We start from the raw sequence: 23,393 nt of genomic DNA, 5'->3' as shown, positions 1-23,393 counted from the left end.
GCTCTATTTTTAAACTGAATTTTCAGCAGCCATTAATACAGTTTTCAGTGTCACATTTTCATTCAGAAATCATTCTAATATGCTGATTTGCTGCTCAAGTATCAATGTTGAAAACCGTTGTGCTGCTTCATTATTTTAAACTAAAATTCTCAGGATTCTTTGAATAGAAAGTTCAAATTAACATTTTAAATCTTTTGTAATTTTTTTGTCATTTGAATGCATCCTTGCAAAATAAAAGTATTAATTTCTTTGAAAAATAAAATCTTACTGACCACAAACTTGAGGGAATATTCTCAATTTTTAATAATCCAGAGTATAGAAAGAATTGGAGCAAAAATACATTTAAAATGTATAAAGAAGCATTTTATTCAAAGTGCTGTATATACAAGGAAATGACTGACCTTTTAGGAGTTGATACACAATCCAACTAGTTTAGTTACCAACGAGTATGTAAACAATGAAATAAAATAAAGCAAGATAAAAAAATATATATATATATAATTGTGCCTTTTAAAACAAACAATAAAGTTGTTAGAAAGTCACTGCACTGGTAAAATGTAAATAAGGCAAACACCTGAGAATTGTTTTATCCTGTACAGTTTCCAATCCTGACATGAATGTGACCTAAACCTCATAAAAAAATAAATAATAAGAAAACAATGCTGACAGTCCATTCAAAGCATGTCTCTAACAGTGGAATTGAGAAAAGCATCACTGTTGGCTTTTCTGGAGAGCTCGCTCTGTAATGGGAAACAAGACGACACATTTGTTAACACATTTTTACTAACTGAACGCTGAATCATTATCATGTGTGGGTCTTAAAATGTTAATGATCTCTCTCAGGGGAATTAGCGGTCACAAATGAGCATCCTTCTTATCACCAATGCTCCATTTGGAGTTAATATACATCTGGGAAAGTGGTCTAGAACTGAGTGATTGGTCTTACGGTAAAGGCAGAGTAGCTCATTGGAACGGGTTTCTTGTCACTGTTGAACTCCTGCAGCGGCACGCGTGGGCCAGAGCTGGCTTCTGTAGTCTTGCTCCTCTGTTAGACAAAAATTAAGGAGACAAAAATTAAGAAGATTCATTCATTTTCAGCATAAACGACATACTAAAGAAGATGGGACTTGACCGACAGTTTTACACCGAGTACTGATTTGTGTTGATCCAACAGTGTCCTCTAGTGTTAGCTGAGGGAACATCTCCATTTTATCACTGAACTTAAAGGAACACTCCACTTTTTTTTGAAAATAGGCTCATTTTCCAACTCCCCTAGAGTTAAACAGTTGAGTTTTATCGTTTATCGAATCATTCAGCCGATCTCCAGGTCTGGAGGTAGCACTTTTAGCATAGATCATTGAATCTTATTAGACCGCTAGCATCTCGCTCAAAAATGACCAAAGACTTTCCATATTTTTCCTATTTAAAACATTTTTTTTTTCCTCTTCTGTAGTTACATCGTGTACTAAGACAATGGAAAATGATAAGTTGCGATTTTCACGCTGCATAATATCATTGCGCCTGCTGCACCCATGGTACAGCACAAAGTTCCTTAATTATTAAGCAGGAATGAAAGTATAGTTCCTAGCCATAATCGGCCTAAAAAATAAATAAATAAAAAAAACACACACATTTTTTGTTCTAAATAGGAAAAATATCAAAAGTCTTTGGTCATTTTTGAGTGAGATGCTAACGGTCTAATCCAGGGGTCTCAAACTCGCGGCCCGCAGGATGATATTTTGTGGCCCCCTTCTTGACATCAAAGTTTAGTGTTAGTGCGGCCCGCGCATTGCTCTGAAAAGCACCTTTTTGCTGAATTGTTGCGTGTGCAGCGCTTGCTGCCTCCTTTGTGTGAGTGAGTGAGTGAGTGAGTGAGTGAGTGAGTGAGTGAGAGATGGCTCGCCCCTCCCTCGTGCAGTATAATTGGTTGACACCACGTGATTGGCAGGAACAGACGAACGAAGCTGATCAGACAGATGAAACAGATGTGGTCTAACAGCGCTCGTCAATGTCAAAATGATTGAGATGGCCAATCAAATCAACGTAGGCAGGGTTTACGTTCTCTTTTGGCTCGTGCACAGTCTTCACACACGAGCGCGTAAATCTATCTTTTAATGCCGTTGCTGAGAGAGACTCTTTTCTTTCCGGTGAAATCACAAAACAAAATGCAAACGTGTCCATGGTCTTATTATACAATCATTGATGAACATCTTTGATTTTAATGAAGAAAAACTATATGAGAGCGGATTAGAACCCGGAACCTTTGACACGGTTGACAAAAACCCTACCACCAGACCACTAGGGAATCCATAAGTAAATGGCGGATATATGTATTTATTCACTCCCTCATGCGAAGAATATCGGGACTAATAATATATTTGATGTAAATTAATGCAAATATTGTTTACAAATAGTCCCAAAAAGATTATTTCCCAACTAGACCTAGAATTTCGCACACTGTTCTGTTTGACCTGGTTACGGCCTCGCTGTGAATTAGTCTATTATTTAAAATAAAATTAAAATCATTCATTATTTCATATTACACGATTTAATTTCTAAAGGCTAGATTTAGTTCAAATTCAGAGGAACAGTTCACGTTCAGAAGAAACATTCATGTTGAAGAACTGTTAATAATAAAGATTGAGAAGATTGGATCAGTTGTGCTACTTTTTTTGGAATACTTGAAACACTTTTTATGTGGAATACTTGATGCGCCCCAGCCTGACCCAGAGTCTACCTCCAGCGGCCCCCAGGTAAAATGAGTTTGAGACCCGTGGTCTAATCAGATTCAATTATCTATGCTAAGCTATGCTAAAAGTGCTACCACCAGACCCGGAGATCGGCTGAACGGATTCGAAAACGGTAAAACTCAACTGTTTAACTCTAGGGGATTTGGAAAATGAGCCTATTTTTTTTTTATTTTAGTGTTCCTTCAAGTCTAACCACAATCCTTTTGGACTGATCTCAAGCCAAAAGCTTTGATCACAGAGATGAGTTGACTGCCCTGGGCAGGTGTTCTTACCTTGGCAGAGAGTTGAGGCCTTCCTGGCACACACAGAAACGTGGTGGATGAGCTACTGCTGCTGCTGGCAGCACTGATACTGTTAACAGTGGCAGTGCGAGGTGCCAGCTGATTGGCCATCTGAAATTATTGAAAATGTGCGTTTTGATTAAAATGCAGTTTTTTGCACAGAACATTCGCAGTAAGAAAACAAGTACCTTTTTAATTTTGGTAGGGGTGGGGGTGGTATATGTTGTTCCGAGGGGCCTCTTTGTTGGAGTTTTAAACTGAGAGGTTTCGGTTTTCTTTGTCATCTGGAAAGCACAAAGCATACAGGTTAGTGAAATAAAGCTATAAAAATGTTCCTGAGTATGTAAATGTATCACGGTAAGATATGTCACTGTGTATATACTACTAAATTGCATCCATAAAGTTAAACTTGCCCGTTCATTCTTCTCCTTATCTTTCTGCAAGCGATGTTCTTCCCACTGGCATGAGATGTAATCCATGATCCTTTGACCTTGCACAAGGAAGGAAGACCCCTTATTCTTTTCCCATTCTTCCACACGGCCTCTCAACTCCTCTTCCAGCTGTATGTGTAGAAATACACAGATAAATTGACCATTTCTTTTGTTGTTCACATCCAGAACTTGTTTACAATAGGAATAGTTCACCGAAAAATTTAAATCATTATTGAAGTTACAAAAATGTAGCGACAGATCTTTTAGTACATCTGAATTATGAATTGCTGAGAACGAAAAATAATAATAAAGTAGAGTATATCCAGCAGTTATTGATTGGGTGGAGGCAGATTTGAACGCAAGCTTGCAGTCGATTGTAAGAACGGGGGTGAAATTTATGCTGACTTAATGATTGGAGAATTCTGCCATTTATCATAAAAATTACGAGGTCAAAAAAAGAAAAGACAAAAACATGCCTAGTGGTCATGCATAATTTCCCATTTATTCAAATATGTTTATTTTTTAAACCATAAACAAATGTTTAAGTACCTTTGGGAGCAGTTTCTGTACTTTGGCCCTGTCCTTACTCTCTTTGAGCAGAGACCCTCCTCTGTTACTGAAGCGACCTGGATCTGCAGCCTTTCTCTGGTGAGTAAAGAACAAACATATAGAACAAAACGACACTTGAAACCACATAAGGTTGAGTTGATTCTACGCATGTGACTAGGGAGAACCTCAAACTCTTGAAAGAGAGCCCAGTTCCGCTTCCATTTCTCCAGGTCCTCCAGTATGGGTTGTGCTGCCTCGTATAAAGTCTTCATTTTCAGCAACTCGGTGTCATGGAGGGCCAGCAGCTCCTCTGTGTAGTGATCTATTCAACCAGAATGAAGTTAAGGCCCCTGTCCATTAGCAAAGAGTCCGTTTTTATCGGATCTTTGAATTTAATGATTTTTAATAGGGTTGGTAATCATTATTAAAAATATATAATCTACTTCCATAAAATGTTGAGGGAAAGCTATGAATTAAAAGGTACACTATGATTTTTTTTTTTAACCCGGATTCACTAGAGTAAGCCTATTATAAGCGTTTATATTTTTAATCTAGCAGGATGGTTTTCACAGGAAATTGCATACATATATCACTCATCTGTGCATGTCTTATATCTGTATATAGAGAAAAGATGCACCGGCTACTTTTTATGGTTTGGGAGTGGCATAGGATAGTTACAACCAGCGAGAAAGGTTGACATGGAGCACACTAAATTTCAAACCTCCGGGGAAATCGGATATCTGGTAAATAAAAAAATTAAAAATGCTGAACAACAGTCTACTGGCAAAAAGAGAACGTGACAGATCTCATAATAAAACAAAAGTCAACACTGCGTTGGCTTTTCAGAGATGGTGAGAACTGAGGGATTTGAAATGCTGTAAAAGCGACGTGGAGATGGCATTTTTATTATTCAACAGATGAGTATGGTATTTTATTGAACAGATAAACTGCCAATATGTAGCTAGCCTCTAACAGAGTTCATTATAAAGCATTATCTATCTATTGTAAAGGGCCATATTCATCTGCACATTTACACAGAGCCGAAGCACAACCAAAACAACATTCATCTGCAAAATGCATACAAGTTTTGTTTTTTAACCGCCAAAAGTTACTTGACTGCTTTTAGGTTGTTAAGTTTTGATAGCAAGGTTTGGGTAACTTACAATCACAGAAGTGAACACTGAACGGCTCTCTCTGTTCTGGTCCAATCATGCATTTGTCCCACAAAACCACAAGCTCCTGTCGGACCTTTTCAACCACCTCCTCCAGTCGAGCCATCTGCAGTTCCTCCAGATGTTCCACAAAGTCCCGCCACTGAAAGAGCAAATGCACTCCATTAGCATTCGTTAGTAAACCACAAGGAGAGTTAAGATCTGCGAGAAGGTTCTAGTGCCTTGATATGACATCCTGTGGGCTAGATAGAAAAGCTCTCACCCGTCTGATATCATCAGATAGAGTGCTCATCGCAGCCTCTCGGAGAACCTCGCCTTCCGGCTCAGGACAACTCAGACGATTCCACAGGCTCGTAGCTCGCTCCTTGAGTTTGTCTCGAGCTGAAATCAAGGATTCCTTCTTCATTTCAAGCTGTGTGGAATAAATATTAATTAAGCATTAAATGCACGTTTTAAGATTTGAATGTTCCGCTGTGATTTTGTCAAATGTTTAATAGACACAGGTGGATCATAATGCATTTCTATAAAATAAAAAAAATGTGATATGAAGCAAAATGACTAAACATAAAAAATAAACTTATACAGCCATGTTATCTTTGCAAGCACAGACGGTTTTCTATTTATTATATAATCAACATGTCCTGTTGAGAATGTCTTGTGTGTCAACAACTGTGAACATACTCTGGGTTTGCTAAACCCAGGAACGTTTTTGGAACCAGCATACCTCAAGTAAGCAAGGTTTGGGTTAATCAACTGAGAGTTCACGGTATGTTTGACGGTAAGATAACCTTGCTTTCAGGAATACCCCCCTGGCATATGATCAGCTATACAACAACAACAACTATTATTTTTTAATGTTTTTAGAAGAAGTCTCTTATGCTCACCAAGGTTGCATTTATTGCTTATTTATTAAAAATACAAAAAAAGTATTGCGAAATATTATTCAAATCTAAAATAAAAGCATCATTACTCCAGTCTTCAGTGTTGCATGATCCTTCAGAAATCATTCTAATATAATGATATGCTGTTCAAGAATCATTTATGATTATTATCAATGTTGTAAATAGTTTTGTATTCTTTGATAAATAGAAAGTTCAAAAGAACAGTATTTATCTGAAATAGAAAGCTTTTGCAACATTGTACTACCGATCAAACGTTTTGGGTCAGTAAGAATTTTTTGTGGGGGGAAGAACTTAAAGAAATTAACATTTATTCAGCAAGGATGCGTTCAATTGATCAAAAGTGACAGTAAAGACATTTAATGTTACAAAAGATTATATTTAAAATAAATGCTGTTCTTTGGAACTTTTTATTCATCAAATAATCCAGAAAATATTTTTTACACACAACCAATTTTCATCAAATGATTCTTGAGCAGCAAATCATCTTATTAGAATGATTTCTGAAGGATCATGTGACACTGAAGACTGGAGTAATGATGCTGAAAATTCAGCTTTTCATCACATAAATAAATTACATTTTAAAATATATTCAAATAGAAAACTTTAAAATTTACATTTTAATAATATTTCACAATTTTAATAAAATATATGCAGCCTTGGTGAGCATAAGAGAATTCTAAAAACATTAAAAATGAAAAACTTTTGAACTGCAGTGATTTTTATTCGCATTTGGCATGTTCATTTTGGACCCTGGCTGAGATGCTAAAGTTGTTCTCTAAACAACCGCTAGATGGCACCATTAGCTTAATTTAAAAACCAGATAAAACAAATTACATATTTTCAAAACTGAACTACATTTTTTAATTATTATATGATTAAAGTGTAGCACCTGGCTGAGCAGCAGTTTCAAGGCTTTGATATTGTCATGTGTGAGCAGAAATATTTCAGTGTCGGGGCAGATGGACTCCCGTTCCAGACTGCTCTCTGGTTCATGTCCCATCTCGTCCATCAGTGTCCTGATGTCCCCCCTGAGCCCAGAGAATACCTTAACCCTGCTCTCCTGCAAACACAGAGCTAAAAATCACAAAAGCATCCAGGACAGAAATTCATGAGGGATCAGAACACTTTCAAAAAGAGAAAGAATACATACTTTTTCTTTGCCGAGTTTCTCGACATGCTCCTGGAGTTCCTGCAGCTGGGTTCGAGAGGGCACACTTCCCGAAGGAATGTAGTACGGGGTAGAGCACAGAGTCACGCACAACTCCTCATCCTGCTTCTTCAAATCGCTCAGATCTCTTAAACGTTCATTCTTCTCCTTCAGAAGAAAGTCCACACGGCACCGCAGGTTCTTCTCTATCTGCAGAACTGTAAGATCTTCCTCCAACTATAAAAGATTGCAGGATAACCATGAAAGAAACTGGAACTTTACATGATTAGCGTACAAATTTGAAATTCTTGAATATTTTAAAATTATGCGTTTTGATTGTTATTTTAACATAAACAGCATTTTAAAAGTAATCTAATTATAAAAAGCATTATAATATAGTAAATCTATATTTAGTAACTTTTGAATTTAAAAGTTTGTCTTCAATGAATGAATAAAGACTCTTTTGTCTTTAAAAATGATAATAATAATAATAATAATAATAATGACACCAATTTGTACCATTCATGAAAAGTGAAATTGCTCATCCTGATAATAATATAACAATATTTCTCAAGTCTTACTTTGTACGGTTCCACTGTCAGCTCCAAGCACAGTGTATCCAATTGTTTCTGGGAGGTAATGATATCGGTTCTGATGCGATGTCTTAAGGCCTCTTCCTCCATGATCATGGAATGTAAAAGCCCCTAGAGAACGTGTATAATTAAGAGTAAGTATAAAGCCTAAATAGGTGAGGGATGTGATGTGCGCAAAGGGATAACTTACATCAATATGCTTTTTCACAGTTTGCATTCGCTCCACCCTCTGGTCCTCCATGATGCCGATACTGTCCCATATGTCCACAAGCTTGGCCATCGCATGATTGATCTCAGTCACAAGAGAGAATGCCAGAGCCTCACTGCTCATGAAAACACAAGCAAATAAATGAGATTAAATTAATACTGACAGATCAGTCTCCATTCACTTTCATTTAATCTATTTGCAATACAATGAAAGTGAATGGTGACTACACGTCTCCTTTTGTGTTCAACATTTACATTTAGCAGACGCTTTTATCCAAAGCGACTTACAGAAGAATGTTAGACAGTTTTGGAATAACATGAGGGTGAGCAAATGATGACAGAAAGTTTACTACTACTATTATTATTATTATCATCATCATCTTATTTATTGGCTGAACCATCCCTTTAACACACTGTTATGGACACCTAAAAAAGGCTCACGACAACGAAACGGGTCAAAAAGTAATAAACCACGTTTAGCTAAAATTACAGCTTCAACAAAACTCGCTGGATTACCAAAATGCATTTAGGTAATGTATGTAACTGACATATGTTTTATGTTTCCAGGCATAAGATATACCAGATAATGAGACACGGCCATAATATAATTTGATCTCGCGCTGTTTTGGCCGTTTAATCTCGCGCTTTTTAATAGTCTCCACGTAGACACGCTTACCTTTTTCGACAAGACATCGTTGTACCGTATTACCGCACAACTCCGTCGATAAACTACATAAAATATGCCTATACAAATAAATGCCTGTCGTCTCTCCCTGCATCCAACGAGCGGTAAAATTTGAATCGCAGCTGACGTCTTCTTTTCTTCTTCACTGGATGCAGCTTGAAAAGAGACTCATATAGCGTCTAAAGTAGTGCGCCACGACGCGTCCCGGAGCGGAATAGTTTCCTTATCACAATAATCAAACACATTCCGTAGTGATTTGTGATAACGAAGATTTGTTTGGTTTTCGTCACAGCCTTTAGGATGTTAGTGTGATAAAATATTGAAATAACCTTAAGATAACCTGTGGAACTTTGCTCCACTAAACATGTTTTGTTTGTTTTGTTTTGTTTTGGCCACCCGGCCGCAACCCTAAGATGTTAGTGTGATAAAATATTGGAATAACCTGTGACCTTTGTTCCACTAAACATAATAGAAGAGAAACTACATATTTGTTGTAAAAGACAAACTGAACAAATGATGAACAACAGGAAGCCTACAAACCACAAAATCTGCAGTCTGTGGAGTATCTTCAAATAAGGTACAGTAAACTGTAATGCCACTTTTGTATGTGTGCTTCTTGGTCAAAGCATTGGCAATTGTTCCTCCAGCAAGGGTGGTCTGTAGGAGGTCCAACTATTGTTTGATCCCAAAATAATTTTTGTACAAAACCCCCCCAATATATTATAAAATACCAACAAACAAAAAAACCCCAATATAAACACATAGCCTAAATTATGTACATAAAAAAGTGCTTTTATACAACATTTAACAGGGGATTCCTTCTCTCCTCTCAAGGCATCATTTGTCTGAAAAAACCCTGGTCTATAACCCCTGCGTTACAATATTCATGTGCATATGAAGAACAAAGCTAAAAACCAAGTATGAACCTTGAGGCAGCAAGTGTATCCAAATGGTTTTCCAAATAACAGTTATTGACACTGGTTTAAAATATAATCACAAATTTGTCATTCACTTTTATTTCCCAAGAACACCATAAAAACATTTTCACATATATATATAAAAAACACAGTCGCTTATAACTTAAAATCACTTTAAAAAGCAAATCTGTATTGCCTTCCCATGGTCCTGTGTTAATGATGTCAGAAGATCTTTTTCAGAAAATAATGGCAAGTTTTGCACCAATCACACTGAATATTATATGTATTTAAATTTTAAAATGGTATTAAATATGGGATTAGTTTGTCTTTAGAAATATGTCACCAAATAATTATTTTGCTATTTGTGTAAATTTTGGTTAAAAATAAACAAAAAATAAATAAAAAAATTATATATTATGAGACATAAATGCAATTTTGTTAGTTTTACAGTGTGTATATAATCATAACCCCTGAGTTTGTACAGTAGCAGAATATTCTGAATATTCACATTGACTCAAACATGAGTGGAATCTTTGTCATCAAATGATTTGTTTAACATGAGATCATTTTCCAGGAGTTGTTAATATGTTTTAATAGAAACATGTTGTTCAGCTCTTGAGGCCCATTTGTGGACACATTACACAGACGAGTCATTAACCGGTTGTGTTGTACCAGTAGCAAAACAAACAGCACTGTGGATGGTATGAAATGATAGTCTTTCCATGTCTTTGTCACCAGCTCCAAAAAAAGAGCCTCTCCTTAAAGAATCTATCACTGTTGTGTTGCAGCAAGCTAGAATTACATTGATGCCAACTTCTTTATAGTCTTTCAAAACCGTTTTGAAGGTGCTCACTCCTGTTGTGTCTATTATGGAGATGCAGGAGCAATCCAAGATGATAGTATGAAAATCTAAGTCTTTTGAAATCAAGCTCACACTCACATCTCCATTTGTTTGATCTACACTATCAGTCTTCTTCTTCTTAGCTTTTTCTCTAGCTTTTTTCTCCAGTTTTCTTCTTCGGGTTATTTCAAGGAATGGCTCAAGATCAGTTGCTTTATATAAAGATTTTAAAAAGAAGTCTTTGTTGGCGTAGAAAAGAGGCGCCTGAAAACGAAAGATCTTCACTTTTGGAACAGGCGAGAGATTATCATACTCTTCCATGTCCTCATAGTCATTGGTTTGTTCAATTTGTCCCAGTAACGAAACCTTAGGATTCTGAGTCTGGACCACCACACAGATCATAGAGAAGACCACCCCGATCAGCAATCCAAGCTCCACGCTAATTAGAGCAGTTGAGCTCATGGTCACCAACCAGACAATTGCCTCAATCTTGCTCTCACGCCATTGTTTAGGGACATCTTTAAATTTGTGCAGGGCGCCCCGCAGACTGACGATGATGATGCAGGCGAGGACGCATTTCTGCAGGGCGTAGAAAAACGGTGCAAAGAAGAGGAGGACTAGAAGAACCACTAAGGCACTCACTAAGCTGGAGACCTGAGTCTGGCAACCTGTTGAGTCCTTCACCATGGTTTTCGCAAGGGCCGCACTTGTAGTGAAAGAATGGAAAAATGAAGGAATTATATTGCAGAACCCGATTGCTATCATTTCTTGGTTGGGCCTAACCGTGTAGCCGTTCTTTTTAGCAAACATCTCGGAGAGAGAAACGGTAAACGCAAAACTGATGACAGCTAATGGAATGGCATCAAATGCTACCCGGGGCATCAGTTCAACGCTGGGTACCTTTGGAGGAATGAAACCAGTTGGAATGGCACCTGAGATACTGGAGCTAAACTGCCCGTTTAGATCAGCAAAATGGGAAACTATGGTGGCCACTGCCACTACCACCAGTTCTGTGGGCATCGGTACCTTCAAACGGTCTTTGTAGCGATCCTGGATCTCTTTTCCTGCAACCAGCACTAGGATGCAAATGGCACTTGTTATTAAGTCACAGAAGTTGGTGTTGTGGATGTTCTTGAAGATGTTGATCCAGGTGACCACCACTGTGCCGTAGCCTTGGTGTCGAGGGATCTTAAGGCCAAGCAGGTACTTTGCCTGGACAGTGAGGATAGTGCAAGATGCCCCAGTGGCAAAGCCATCGAGCATAGGAGCAGAGAGATAAACCGAGACAAAGCCCAGCCTGAGAACAGCCATCAGCACCTGAGGAGAACATACAATACACCATCAGGTCAATGACATGACATTGATTTTTTTTGTCTAATGTATTCATTTATAAATACATTAAAAAAATGCAGTAATGTACAAGACTTAAAAATATACGTTTTATAATGAGCATGTTTTCAATTTCTGAAGTCTTTTTAAAGGCACAATATGTAAGATTTCTAGATTCAAATATCCAAAAACTACTTGAACAATGTTATATATTTTGTTGACCTGTGTACTTACATTATCCCAAACATTTCCAACAATGTTTAAATCCAGAGAAATCATCTATTTTAACTAGTGTTACGGAACGTGTCCTTGTGGCGCCTGTCAATGACGTCATATCCGCGCTACCCTTGATTTTTGTAGAAACCATGGAAATGGAAATATGTATTTTTTATTAGACAGGCGAGCAACTGTCTGGATATACATTTATCAACAGAAAACTAATCTTTGCTATACAGTTAGTCTTATTGTTTGAATCGCTTGTTTTTTTGTTTTACCATGCCTCAGAGACAACACTATTTTGTCAAGTGGCTAACATATCATAATCAGTGAGAGCTTTCTCCATCATACAATATATTTAAAAATGAATTGCATGTCATTTAGCAACAGTCATTTAGTCATCCCGTTTTTATTAATATGATATCCTAATATCAATCTAGATTACTGCAAAATGCAACAAGCCTCTCATACCAGCCACCGATTGAACGCACAGAGTAACATTATAACATCATATAACTTTCAATCCGCTCAAATGTATTTAGTATGATTGATTTAACCATGTAAAACAGCACCACGTTACCCCACATACGCAAACGGAAAGAGCCAAGAGTCAAGACTACAACTCCCATGATTCCATGCTCATTCACGGTGTCATCAAGCTACGCCTTTGTTTTGAATAAGTGACCTCGAGCGGCGAAACTTACATACTGTGCCTTTATAAGATTTGACCTTTTTATGCCAATACTTTTTGACACCTTTTTCCTTTTTTATTTATTTAAAATAATGATTAAGATCTGTCCACTCGCTTGTCTTCAAATGAAAATATCTCACTACTTTTTGTTTGATGGTTAAAACACATTTTTGTAGTCATAACGTAAATTTAGCAAATTTCTTAGACCTTGCCTGAATATGTACTGAATATATACATACCTGGTAGACTCCAGCAAGAAATGTTAAAGCTGTGGCAATGCTAATGGCGTAGCATTCTTTTCCACATTCCATATTCAGTGCCATGATCTTCAAGTTGACGACAGTGCTGTTGGTTTCCCCAGTTCCATTTAACCCAAATGTGTTTTTCGTACCGTCTTCGTTCATATCAAAGCCTGCAAGGTAAACCTCTCGATCCACAACTTGTCCAATCATCAGACTCATGAGGCTAAAGATGCCGACAGAAACATGTCTTGACGTCCCCATGAAAAAGTATATGATGTTTGCAAAAAACGACGTGTACAAGCCATAGATAGGATCCAAGCCGGCCAGAAGACAGTACGCAATGGCTTGAGGGATCAGTATTATGCCAACTATGAGTCCAGACATCAGGTCTCCCCATATATATTCCTTTACCTTGTACTTTGGAAGCCATTTAAATACGGGGAAGAAGCCTGTTAGATTCCTCTTCACTTTAGGTGCTGAGCAGGAGAGGTTTCGCTGCAACTTGGTCTTGATAATCTCATGAATCCTCCTCCTCTGTCGTACTCTGCGCTTTAGTGGACCGACAGTCCCAGAGTTTAGGTCCTCCATGCCTTCCAGTGATGAGGGACCCATGCACTGATGAGGCTTTTAACAGCTCCTGAAAAAGGGACAAAGACCTTTGATCAGTAAGTGATCTCCCTTTAAGATCAAACTGGATGTCTGTTAAATAGGGGTAACTGATTAATCGCTGTGCTTAGAACAAGAGTGAATGGAATACAGATTCCTCCATTTTATTTTTTTGGAGTTTCGAGTCAATAATTAGTCACACAAGTTAACACAATTATCAATGAATTTAAACCAGTCAGTCCTTGAGATGTTTTAACGTGCTAGGAACAATCAATCATCTCTTTTCCTCTGTAGCTGCTTGATCTACAGACTACAGTGAAACTAAGAAAGATAAGCTTGATCTTACATCTCAGCCAGCACTATTATTAGGACTTTGTATGCACAATGTATATGCTAATACAACTCTTTTATGATGGCCATGATTATAAAATCCCTTGCCTTTAATAATCATTGCTAAAAGTGACCGTCCACTCCACAAATGACAAGGTCAGGCTTATGTGGCATCACATACAGATCTGTGCACTTAGCTGTGGGATTTGGCTATTCAAAGCAATTCTTGAGTAAAAATGTCCAATTACTAATTAGTTCAAAGGAAAATGTATCTAACATTTCTTTTTGATTCCTCTTCCCATTAAATCATCTTCATGTCAGTGTGTCAGGCATCTATGTTTGGATGTGTCTGTCCTTCTTGACAATGAAAGAAGTTGGTCTGGAGTCAAAGTGAACTATGCATGCATGCTATTTATGTCATAATTGCCTTTTTATTGGAGGGTCGTAAAATCGCCATTTAGATGAGACCATTTTCCATGATGGCGTCTCATAAAGTTTATTATATTTGAACTGGCATTAACATTAGTAAACTATTTTGTTTTCCTCTGCAGTTGTCCTTGATGTGGTCAAGGTGTCTGATTTTAAGAGAGGAATTAGATACAATCTAAGTGAGCAGCTATTAAACACTCACCTGAATAAATGGTCACTTAAAGAATAGAAATCAAGCTATAAAATAAACAAAACTTCTTCGATTTATGCACTAACCTCTTTACCCCACCTCCCACCGGCTAAATAAAAAGCAATGATGCAAGTCCATGCTTCAGTTTGCGGAAACCTTTCCAACGTCAGTGGTTTTCATAGGCTGTAGGAACAGAAGGTGGAAGAAGTGTTGTGTCACTCCTGGGTTAAACATATGCTAGTGTGTAACGATGTATTAAGCAATAACAAAGCATCAAGGCACAAGGAGTCAATCTTTTACTGGTTCTTATCATATGGAGCAAAAACATTTCACACATCAGATTGTTCCATGAAAAATAATGAAATTAATGGAATCAATTTTATTTGAACTAGTTAAATGATTTACAGTGGGGCAAAAAAGTATTTAGTCAGCCACCAATTGTGCAAGTTCTCCCACTTAAAAAGATGAGAGAGGCCTGTAATTTTCATCATAGGTACACTTCAACTATGAGAGACAGAATGAGAAAAAAATCCAGAAAATCACATTGTCTGATTTTTAAAGAATTTATTTGCAAAGTATGGTGGAAAATAAGTATTTGGTCAATAACAAAAGTTCATCTCAATACTTTGTCATATACCCTTTGTTGGCAATGACAGAGGTCAAACGTCTCCACAAGGTTTTTACACACTGTTGCTGGTAGTTTGGCCCATTCCCATGGGCGTCAGTTTGGTTTGAAATGTGCTGGGGACAGAGACGCATTCAGAAGTGCATTTTCAGAAGTGCTGGGTACATTTTTTTTTCTCTTTCGCGCAGGTCATGTTTTGAAAGACTATGTCCTGCAGCTTACTAATGTAAATAAATAAAAATGTCAGATGAGAGACATATTGCGGGTCTTATAGCCTATCTTACTCATGCCGACGAAAGCGCCCCGCGAATTCTTTAATATTTTTCATTTGTGCAATTTTTTTTTACCACTTCATTATCAGAGTCCCACTGGAGCCCGTGTTTTTTTTATCCTCCCTATTACACATTAGTTACAGCCATTAAAATAGTTCAGTTTTGTTTTTAATGTCAAAGTAGATATATTTCGTTTTGTTTCTTTATTAAGTTAATTTAGAAAAATGTTTAAAGCATTTAATGTTTGTTAAACTAAAGTTTTTGCTTTTTAAAGTGACGACCAAGCGGCCAGCGGCCGACAGTGAGTTAACCCAACACTTTAGCCTCTGAAATCAACACTTGACTTGTCTTGCTTATTAAATCCATAAAAAACACTTAAAGCATCGTTTACACGTTTAGCCTATTATCACCACCATCACAGTAAAAAGGCATTTTTGACAAGATGAGGCAGGCAGATCGCAACGGCGCGCGCAAACAAAACGGGCTACACAATCTAAACAAATAATTAAAAATAAAAAACATGCTGGTTGTCTTACCTTAGGCTACACCTCTCCGCGAAATGAATATATATCCGATCTTCAATTCCCGTGCTATATGCACATTTAACGGAGTTCATGTCAACGAAATCAACCGATATGAGTATTTTATTCATCAGCTCTTTTCAACATCAAGACCGCATTATGAGAACGAGCGACCTAAACACTGGTAAGAGCATTTAGTCTCATTAATTTTAATGAAGATGATTGTGCTTTTGAGCATCTAAAACTTAGCTTATTTTCAGTTTCACTTGTGGCAGTTTGCGTGTTGGCTTGCTTTACTCATTTGCGGCGAAAAGGCCGAAGCCCGGCCCGCGTCTGAGGTAGGCTATGACTGGAAAATTGGCCCGAAGCCCGGCCCTAGGGCGTAAAAAAGTCGGGGCCCGTCGGGCTCGGGCAGAAATGTAGGGCTCTACTTTGAGTAAGGCTGAAAGCGTCTTTCTTTTTAATACATTTCTTGAATGTCTCAATTACAGTAGGCCTAGCCTATAGATAATTATGATATTTGTGGCTGCACCGGGGTCCGTCATTACGCTAAATCATGAGCGGTCCATGGCACCTGCTACCCATGGCTGTTAAGAACTGTATAGGCTACATCAATCCATTACAACAATTTCGTGTTATGGGCACTGCCACTGATACAGGCAGCGGAAGAGCCTATTTTACGGAGCTTGCTTCTGCTTTTCAAACGTTTTTACAACAAAAGATGTCGATAAAACGACATAAGATCTCGTTATTATGAGAAAATATGTAGTTAAAACGACATAAGATATCGTTATTACGACACAATTGAGTGGAAAAAATAATATGTGTGTGTCAGCAATGCTTCACCGCAAAATTGAACTCGAGGTTTAAAAAAAAAAAAAAAGTGGTGGGTATAAAAGGACTCATGACGAAATCTGGTGGGTACGCGTCCCCCCCGTCCCCCCCGAAATCGACGCCTATGCCCATTCCTCCATGCAGATCTCCTCTAGAGCAGTGATGTTTTGGGGCTGTCGCTGGGCAACACGGATTTTCAACTCCCTCCAAAGATTTTCTATGGGGTTGAGTTCTGGAGACTGGCTAGGCCCCTCAAGGACCTTGAAATGCTTCTTACGAAGCCACTCCTTCGTTGCCCGGGCGGTGTGTTTGGGATCATTGTCATGCTGAAAGACCCAGCCACATTTCATCTTCAATGCCCTTGCTGATGGAAGGAGGTTTTTACTCAATCTCACGATACATGATCCCATTCATTCTTTACACGGATCAGTCCTCCTGTTCCCTTTGCAGAAAAACAGCCCCAAAGCATGATGTTTTCACCCCCATGCTTCACAGTAGGTATGGTGATCTTTGAATGCAACTCAGCATTCTTTCTCCTCCAAACACGACAAGTTGAGTTTTACCAAAAAGTTCTATTTTGGTTTAATCTGACCATATGACATTCTCCCAATCCTCTTCTGGATCATCCAAATGCTCTCTAGCAAACTTCAGACGGGCCCGGACATGTACTGGCTTTAGGGATGAAACGATTACCGGTTTCACGATAAACCACGATAAAATTTAGGGACGGTTAGTAATATCGTTTAAAATTGAATTATCATTAAAACCGCGTGTGATTATCACGATTTTGAAAACTCACGGTAAATCTTGTCCAGTCAGTCTGACACAGGCACAGCGCACCGCTGTTATTTGAATGAGAAGAAATGGCACAAGGCAGTGACAGCACTCGGGAGATTGTTCAGACTTCTAAAAGGACCAAATCTGAGGTGTGGTCATATTTTGGCTTTGACAAAAGTCCTGAGGGAAACTTAATCAAAGATGGTCACCCTGTCTGCAGAACATGCCAGAAGAAAGTCGCTGTAATAGGGTGAACACTTCAAAACTACGAACGCAAGGCAAGTGGACTTTGACCTCAATACCAAAACTACGTCTGGGAAATAATAACGTGAAGCGAACGAACAGATTCAGTCAAGACTAGGGTGACATTTAAGGGATAATAATCAGGGCTTGACATTAACAACCGCCATTTGCGGGTGTAACGTTATTTCGGCTGCACACGACACTAGACACTTTGGCAGTTGAACTTATTATAGTCTTCTCAAAAGCCATCTGTTATAATCGCGTTGCGCATTATAACCACTCACACGTGTTTCTATTAAGTTTATGAATGCAATGTCTCATAATCAGAGGCGTTCAGATTAGCCGGAGTTTTGTTCCGAGCGCGCGCCGCTCTCGCTGAAATCTGCACTCAAAGCGGAGATGAACGTGTGATGTACGCAGGAGATTCACTCATCATACAGTGGTTGACTGTTTTTGTTCTATTTCAGCAGCAAAAATAGTTTCAAACAAACACAGCAGAGCCACAGCACATCTGATATGACTGGCAGGAATAAAGTTGGCGAATTTAGGGACCGTCTCTAAAGTTACATACAATTTAGGTAACGTACACGTTTCAAACTTCAATAGCATTTGAAGGGAATGACAGTCATAAAACTGACTGTAAAGTGATCATCTAGGTGTCAGGTATGATGCACACATTTTGATATTCAAAATAAACTGTCAAATCATATGGAAATATGGATATGCATTATTTCACTAGGATACTGTTTGGACTCTTACACAAAATATGCTAGATTTAAATGCATCATTGCTGAACACTGATATGAATATTGCTTGAGAATATATTTACAGAGATAATATTAGAGATTACATACTCCAAATTTTTATTATTAATTATGCGTTGCTATTGACGACGGCCATTATAAGGAAGGAAATCCCACAGAATCTAGTTTAAAAACGTGCATAGAGCTGCTTGATTTATTTGTTGTTTGTTGATTTTCAAATATATAACTTGTTTAAATGTTTTAAGTGTGTACATCTGTTCTTTTTGAATACTTTCATCTCATTTGAACAAAACCGTGATAATATTGATAACCGTGATAATTTGGGTCACTATAATCGTGATGTGAAATTTCCATACTGTTTCATCCCTAACTGGCTTAAGTAGAGGGACACTTCTGGCACTGCAGGATTTGAGTCCCTGGCGGCGTAGTGTGTTGCTGATGGTAGCCTTTGTTACTTTGGTCCCAGCTCTCTGCAGGTCATTCACTACACTCTAAAAAAAAAAAGGTTCTATATTGCACCAAAAATGGTTCTTGGCTCGTAATCATAGGGGAACCTTTTTTAGTGCTATATAGCACCAATTTTGGTGCTTCAGTGGTTCTTCAGCGGTTCTTCAGAGGTTCTTCAGCGGTTCTTCAGAGGTTCTTCACCGGTTCTTCACCGGTTCTTTGACTAAGGTGCTATATAGCACCTCTGAAGAACCGCTGAAGAACCACTGAAGCACCAAAATTGGTGCTATATAGCACTAAAAAAGGTTCCCCTATGATTACGAGCCTTTTTTTTTAGAGTGTAGGTCCCCCCGTGTGGTTCTGGGATTTTTGCTCACCGTTCTTGTGATCATTTTGACCCCACGGGGTGAGATCTTGCGTGGAGCCCCAGATCGAGGGAGATTATCAGTGGTCTTGTATGTCTTCCATTTTCTAATAATTGCTCCCCTAGTTGTTCACACCATGCTGCTTACCTATTGCAGATTCAGTCTTCCCAGCCTGGTGCAGGTCTACAATTTTGTTTCTGGTGTCCTTTGACAGCTCTTTGGTCTTGGCCATAGTGGAGTTTGGAGTCTGACTGTTTGAGGTTGTGGACAGGTGTCTTTTATACTAATAACGAGTTCAAACAGGTGCCATTAATACAGGTAATGAGTGAAGGACAGAGGAGCCTCTTAAAGAAGAAGTTACAGGTCTGTGAGAGCCAGAAATCTTGCTTTTTTTGTAGGTGATCAAATACTTATTTTCCACCATAATTTGCAAATAAATTCTTTAAAAATCAGACAATGTGATTTTCTGGATTTTTTTTTCTCATTCTGTCTCTCATAGTTGAAGTGTGAAATACAGGCCTCTCTCATCTTTTTAAGTGGTAGAACTTGCACAATTGGTGGCTGAGTAAATACTTTTTTGCCCCACTGTATAGATTGGACTGAGTAGTGCAACGCGAGCCACATTTTAGCTCGTTTTAATATTAATCAAATTTGAAAAGAAAATAACAAAATCAAAGTTTCGTCTGAACTATAGTTAAATGAGTTATAAACAGGGTTAGAGAACTAGTTTTAGAAGTGGCTCTTTGTTTCAGGCAATGCAGAGATGCGGACAGTAGTGAAGTATTTTTACTTTCTAAGTACATTTTTCAAGTATATGGACTTTATCAGTGTTCTTCTTTGGAAAACTTTTACTTCACGACATTCCATAGCATAATATTGTACTTTTTACTACACTACGTTTCATATTGAATATAATTTAATTCTTACATTAAAAATGTAGTATTTTCTTTCTTTACTTGAGTATTAAAGGTACAAAAAACCCTACAACTTTTTATTTATGAAACGTGGTGTAGTAAAAAGTACGACATTATGCTTTGGAATGTAGTGAAGTAAAAGTTTTCCCAAGAAAAACGGTGATAAAGTACATATATTTGAAAAATGTACTTGAGTAGAAAAGACAAATAATTCACTACTGTCTGCCTCTGCTAAAAATGTTACGCTTACTTTAAAAGGCTGTTGTTCAGGATCCATGCCGTTATACTGTGAGAAATCGTGTGAAATAAGATTTACACGCACATTTCTGCAGGACGCTTTTTAACTCTGTCTTTTATCATACATTTTCTGCTTTTTAAATATAGGTCCCACGTGATGAAACATCACAGAGTCACATGGGATTTTATCATTGAAACTTGACACTGGTTTAATACTTTTTTTAAAATACGATATAATATTTATTAAGTTAAACCACAGTTTATATTTCTGGATGTGCAAATTTCTTTTCATGTTTTTTTTTTGTATGGTATTAGTATGAGTCATACTTTTGTTTGTGCATGTGCGTGTTTCATTTACATAATTACAAAGAAAGAGAGAGAGCTTGACTGATTGTTGTGTCAATAAATAACAATGGACCTGTTCAGGCAACCTGTCAGTTTATTCTACGAACTGTAAGCCTCTGTCATCTGGTCGAATACAGACTCTGTAGTTAAGAATAATGGTGTGCTTTCTGTCCACTCTTCAGTCATGCAGTCTTTATTCTGCAAGTTCTGCAATTATGTATAGACCAAGATCTCGGTCCACAGTCAGTTAATATGAGTCATACTTTATGAGCAAATATGTTATGACTGAGTGAAAGACAGAGACAAACCTTCAAATATGGTTCTTGGCACACTGAAGTCTTTTGTAAGATGTGTCTTAATAGTAGTAGGGCAGTTTGGGTTTAAATAATGTGTGGGAAAAGATTATTTACCAATTCAGTGTTGTATTATCATTTCTAAAGTGTTTAAAAATCTTAAAATGTTATCATGAAATAATTTTCATGACATGACCATCCCAAAAGGCAAGAGGGATGTAGCTTTATCTTAATTTCCTATGAAATATTGTTGTGATATCACACACAAATAAAGGATGTGTATAAGAGGAAGCCCACCACCATATAAAGAATGAAGATTAATATTTTGGGACAGAAACATGGACTCACCCTTATCATAGGAGCGGATGAGTAGAATGGAGAATACATTTGCCATGCCTTCACTGCTGAATTTCCTTGTGCACGGCTTGACTGAATGGGGCAAAGGATTGTGGGTAAAGATGTTGTTTCACTTGCTTAACCCTCAGCAACCAATCATAGACAGATGGAGGAAGAGAAAGGAGGGGCTGTGGGCTGATCACCATAGAAACAGTGCCACCCACAGTCACTTCTTAGTATTACTGAATTTATACATAGCTGAAGGCATCTTAGTAGTGCACTGAGAGCCACATGAGGGAAAAAATGAGAAGACATTTTTTCTTTGTTATACAATTGCACTGGTATTTGATTTTATATTGACACATAGATAACATATATCTGAGCATTATCCATAGACGTCATAGATGTTTTATTGAGGACTCCAATATATGAATAAAAGTGCATACTTTAAATGTGAAGTGTGTTATTTTTTGGGATTGTTTAAATGCATTCTGTTAATTGTCTTAGCCATTTTTAATATTAATAAGCCATTTATTGGTTGTTGTCCTCTAAAAATGTAAAAATGTTCTTTTTTGCCCACAAAATGACAGCAGCTCACTAGCTCACGTTATACTAATGGAAAACAAGTGTTTGCTTAGCTGCTTCTGCTTTGTTCTCTTTGTTCCTTTTTTTTTTTGCTGTACAAGACTCATTATGACCCTTCAAAATATGTTTTTTTTCCCACAGCAAACAAAGCTTGAGCCCAAGTTAATTATCTTTTAAAAACAGGTCAGTATGGTCATTTATATTTGCTGACATTCTGCCACTTTGTTAATGTTCATGAATGGTTGGGCATTGCAGTAATATGGTTACTCATTGCTGTTATCACAATGTTTTGAAAATGTGTACATGTCTGCAGAATCTGCACTGCACTTCAGTGTATTTTCGTGACATCAGTTATGTAGATAGTTTCCAGAGAAAATGTACTAGGGTTTGCCTTCAAATTAGTTATTTTTTGCTGGCACTATCAAATTATCACAACTGCAAGAATTAAAGTCTTCATAGAGCATTATATAACAGAATATAGTCTTATGAAGTCATGACTGCTTGATGCTTTGTGTGACAAACAGACCAACATTTAAGTGTTGTTTTTTTTTTACATTTTAAATGTTTATTTTTTAAATACACTATATTGCCAAAAGTTTTGGACGCCTGCCTTTACATGCACATGAATTTTAATGGCATCCCATTCTTAATCTGTAGGGTTTAATATGGAGTTGGCCCACCCTTTGGAACTATAACAGCTTCAACTCTTCTGGGAAGGCTTTCCACAAAGTTTAGGAGTGTGTTTATGGGGATTTTTGACCATTCTTCTAGAAGCGTTTGTGAGGTCAGGCACAGATGTTGGACGAAAAGGCCTGGCTCGCAGTCTCCGCTCTAATTAATCCCAAAGGTGTTCTATCGGGTTGAGGTCAGGACTCTGTGTAGGCCAGTCAAGTTCCTCTACACCAAACTCGCTCATCCATGTCTTTATGGACCTTGCTTTGTGCACTGGTGCACAGTCATGTTGGAACAGGAAGGGGTCATCCCCAAACTGTTCCCACAAAGTTGGGAGCATAAAATTGTCCAAAATGTCTTGGTTTGCTGAAGCATTAAGAGTTCCTTTCACTGGAACTAAGGGGCAAAGCCCAACCCCTGAAAAACAACCCCATACCATAATCCTGAGCTCCTGACAGCGACCAATTCGTTCACAAATGTTTGTAGAAGTAGTCTGTATGCCTAGGTGCTTGATTTTATAAACCTTTGACCATGGAAGTTATTGGAACACCTAAATTCAATGATTTGGAGGGGTGTCTACTTTTGGCAATATAGTGTATGTTTGAATGGAGCTGCTGCATGATGATGATGTATGTTATAACCAAAAGAGGAAGCT

At 37.8% G+C, this 23,393-nt stretch overlaps 2 protein-coding genes across 4 annotated transcripts; both read right to left on the bottom strand.

Annotated features, from left to right (window-relative positions):
• Nucleotides 1-281: 281 nt before the first annotated feature.
• On the bottom strand, nucleotides 282-8,891 carry prc2 (protein regulator of cytokinesis 2). The gene is made up of 14 exons (XM_079835134.1): nucleotides 8,709-8,891; nucleotides 8,016-8,148; nucleotides 7,814-7,936; nucleotides 7,236-7,469; nucleotides 6,975-7,145; nucleotides 5,446-5,595; nucleotides 5,175-5,325; nucleotides 4,197-4,333; nucleotides 4,012-4,107; nucleotides 3,445-3,591; nucleotides 3,220-3,315; nucleotides 3,023-3,142; nucleotides 947-1,045; nucleotides 282-740 (listed from the first exon to the last, which is right to left on the bottom strand). Exons 1-14 carry the CDS (start codon nucleotides 8,723-8,725, stop codon nucleotides 675-677), a joined length of 1,740 nt encoding a protein of 579 aa, XP_079691260.1. The 5' UTR covers nucleotides 8,726-8,891; the 3' UTR covers nucleotides 282-674.
• An 810-nt stretch (nucleotides 8,892-9,701) lies between these two features.
• Nucleotides 9,702-21,576, bottom strand: slc26a1 (solute carrier family 26 member 1). 3 transcript variants are annotated; one of them, XM_079834887.1, is made up of 4 exons: nucleotides 21,494-21,576; nucleotides 14,595-14,691; nucleotides 12,951-13,590; nucleotides 9,702-11,792 (listed from the first exon to the last, which is right to left on the bottom strand). In XM_079834887.1, the coding sequence occupies exons 3-4, from the start codon at nucleotides 13,563-13,565 to the stop codon at nucleotides 10,272-10,274; spliced, it is 2,136 nt and encodes a 711-aa protein (XP_079691013.1). In that variant the 5' UTR covers nucleotides 13,566-13,590; nucleotides 14,595-14,691; nucleotides 21,494-21,576; the 3' UTR covers nucleotides 9,702-10,271. The 3 variants fall into 3 exon arrangements, with proteins under 3 accessions (XP_079691013.1, XP_079691014.1, XP_079691012.1); XM_079834888.1 differs by lacking the exon at nucleotides 14,595-14,691; XM_079834886.1 differs by lacking the exons at nucleotides 14,595-14,691; nucleotides 21,494-21,576 and adding an exon at nucleotides 14,521-14,567 and having other exon boundaries at nucleotides 9,708-11,792.
• Between the last annotated feature and the right edge of the window lie 1,817 nt (nucleotides 21,577-23,393).

The sequence above is a fragment of the Gobio gobio genome, assembly GCF_949357685.1.
Source record: "Gobio gobio genome assembly, chromosome: 14".
Classification (NCBI taxonomy): Eukaryota; Metazoa; Chordata; class Actinopteri; order Cypriniformes; family Gobionidae; genus Gobio; species Gobio gobio.
Note: the sequence above shows the minus strand (reverse complement) of the source record. Positions and strands in the feature narration are given on the sequence as shown.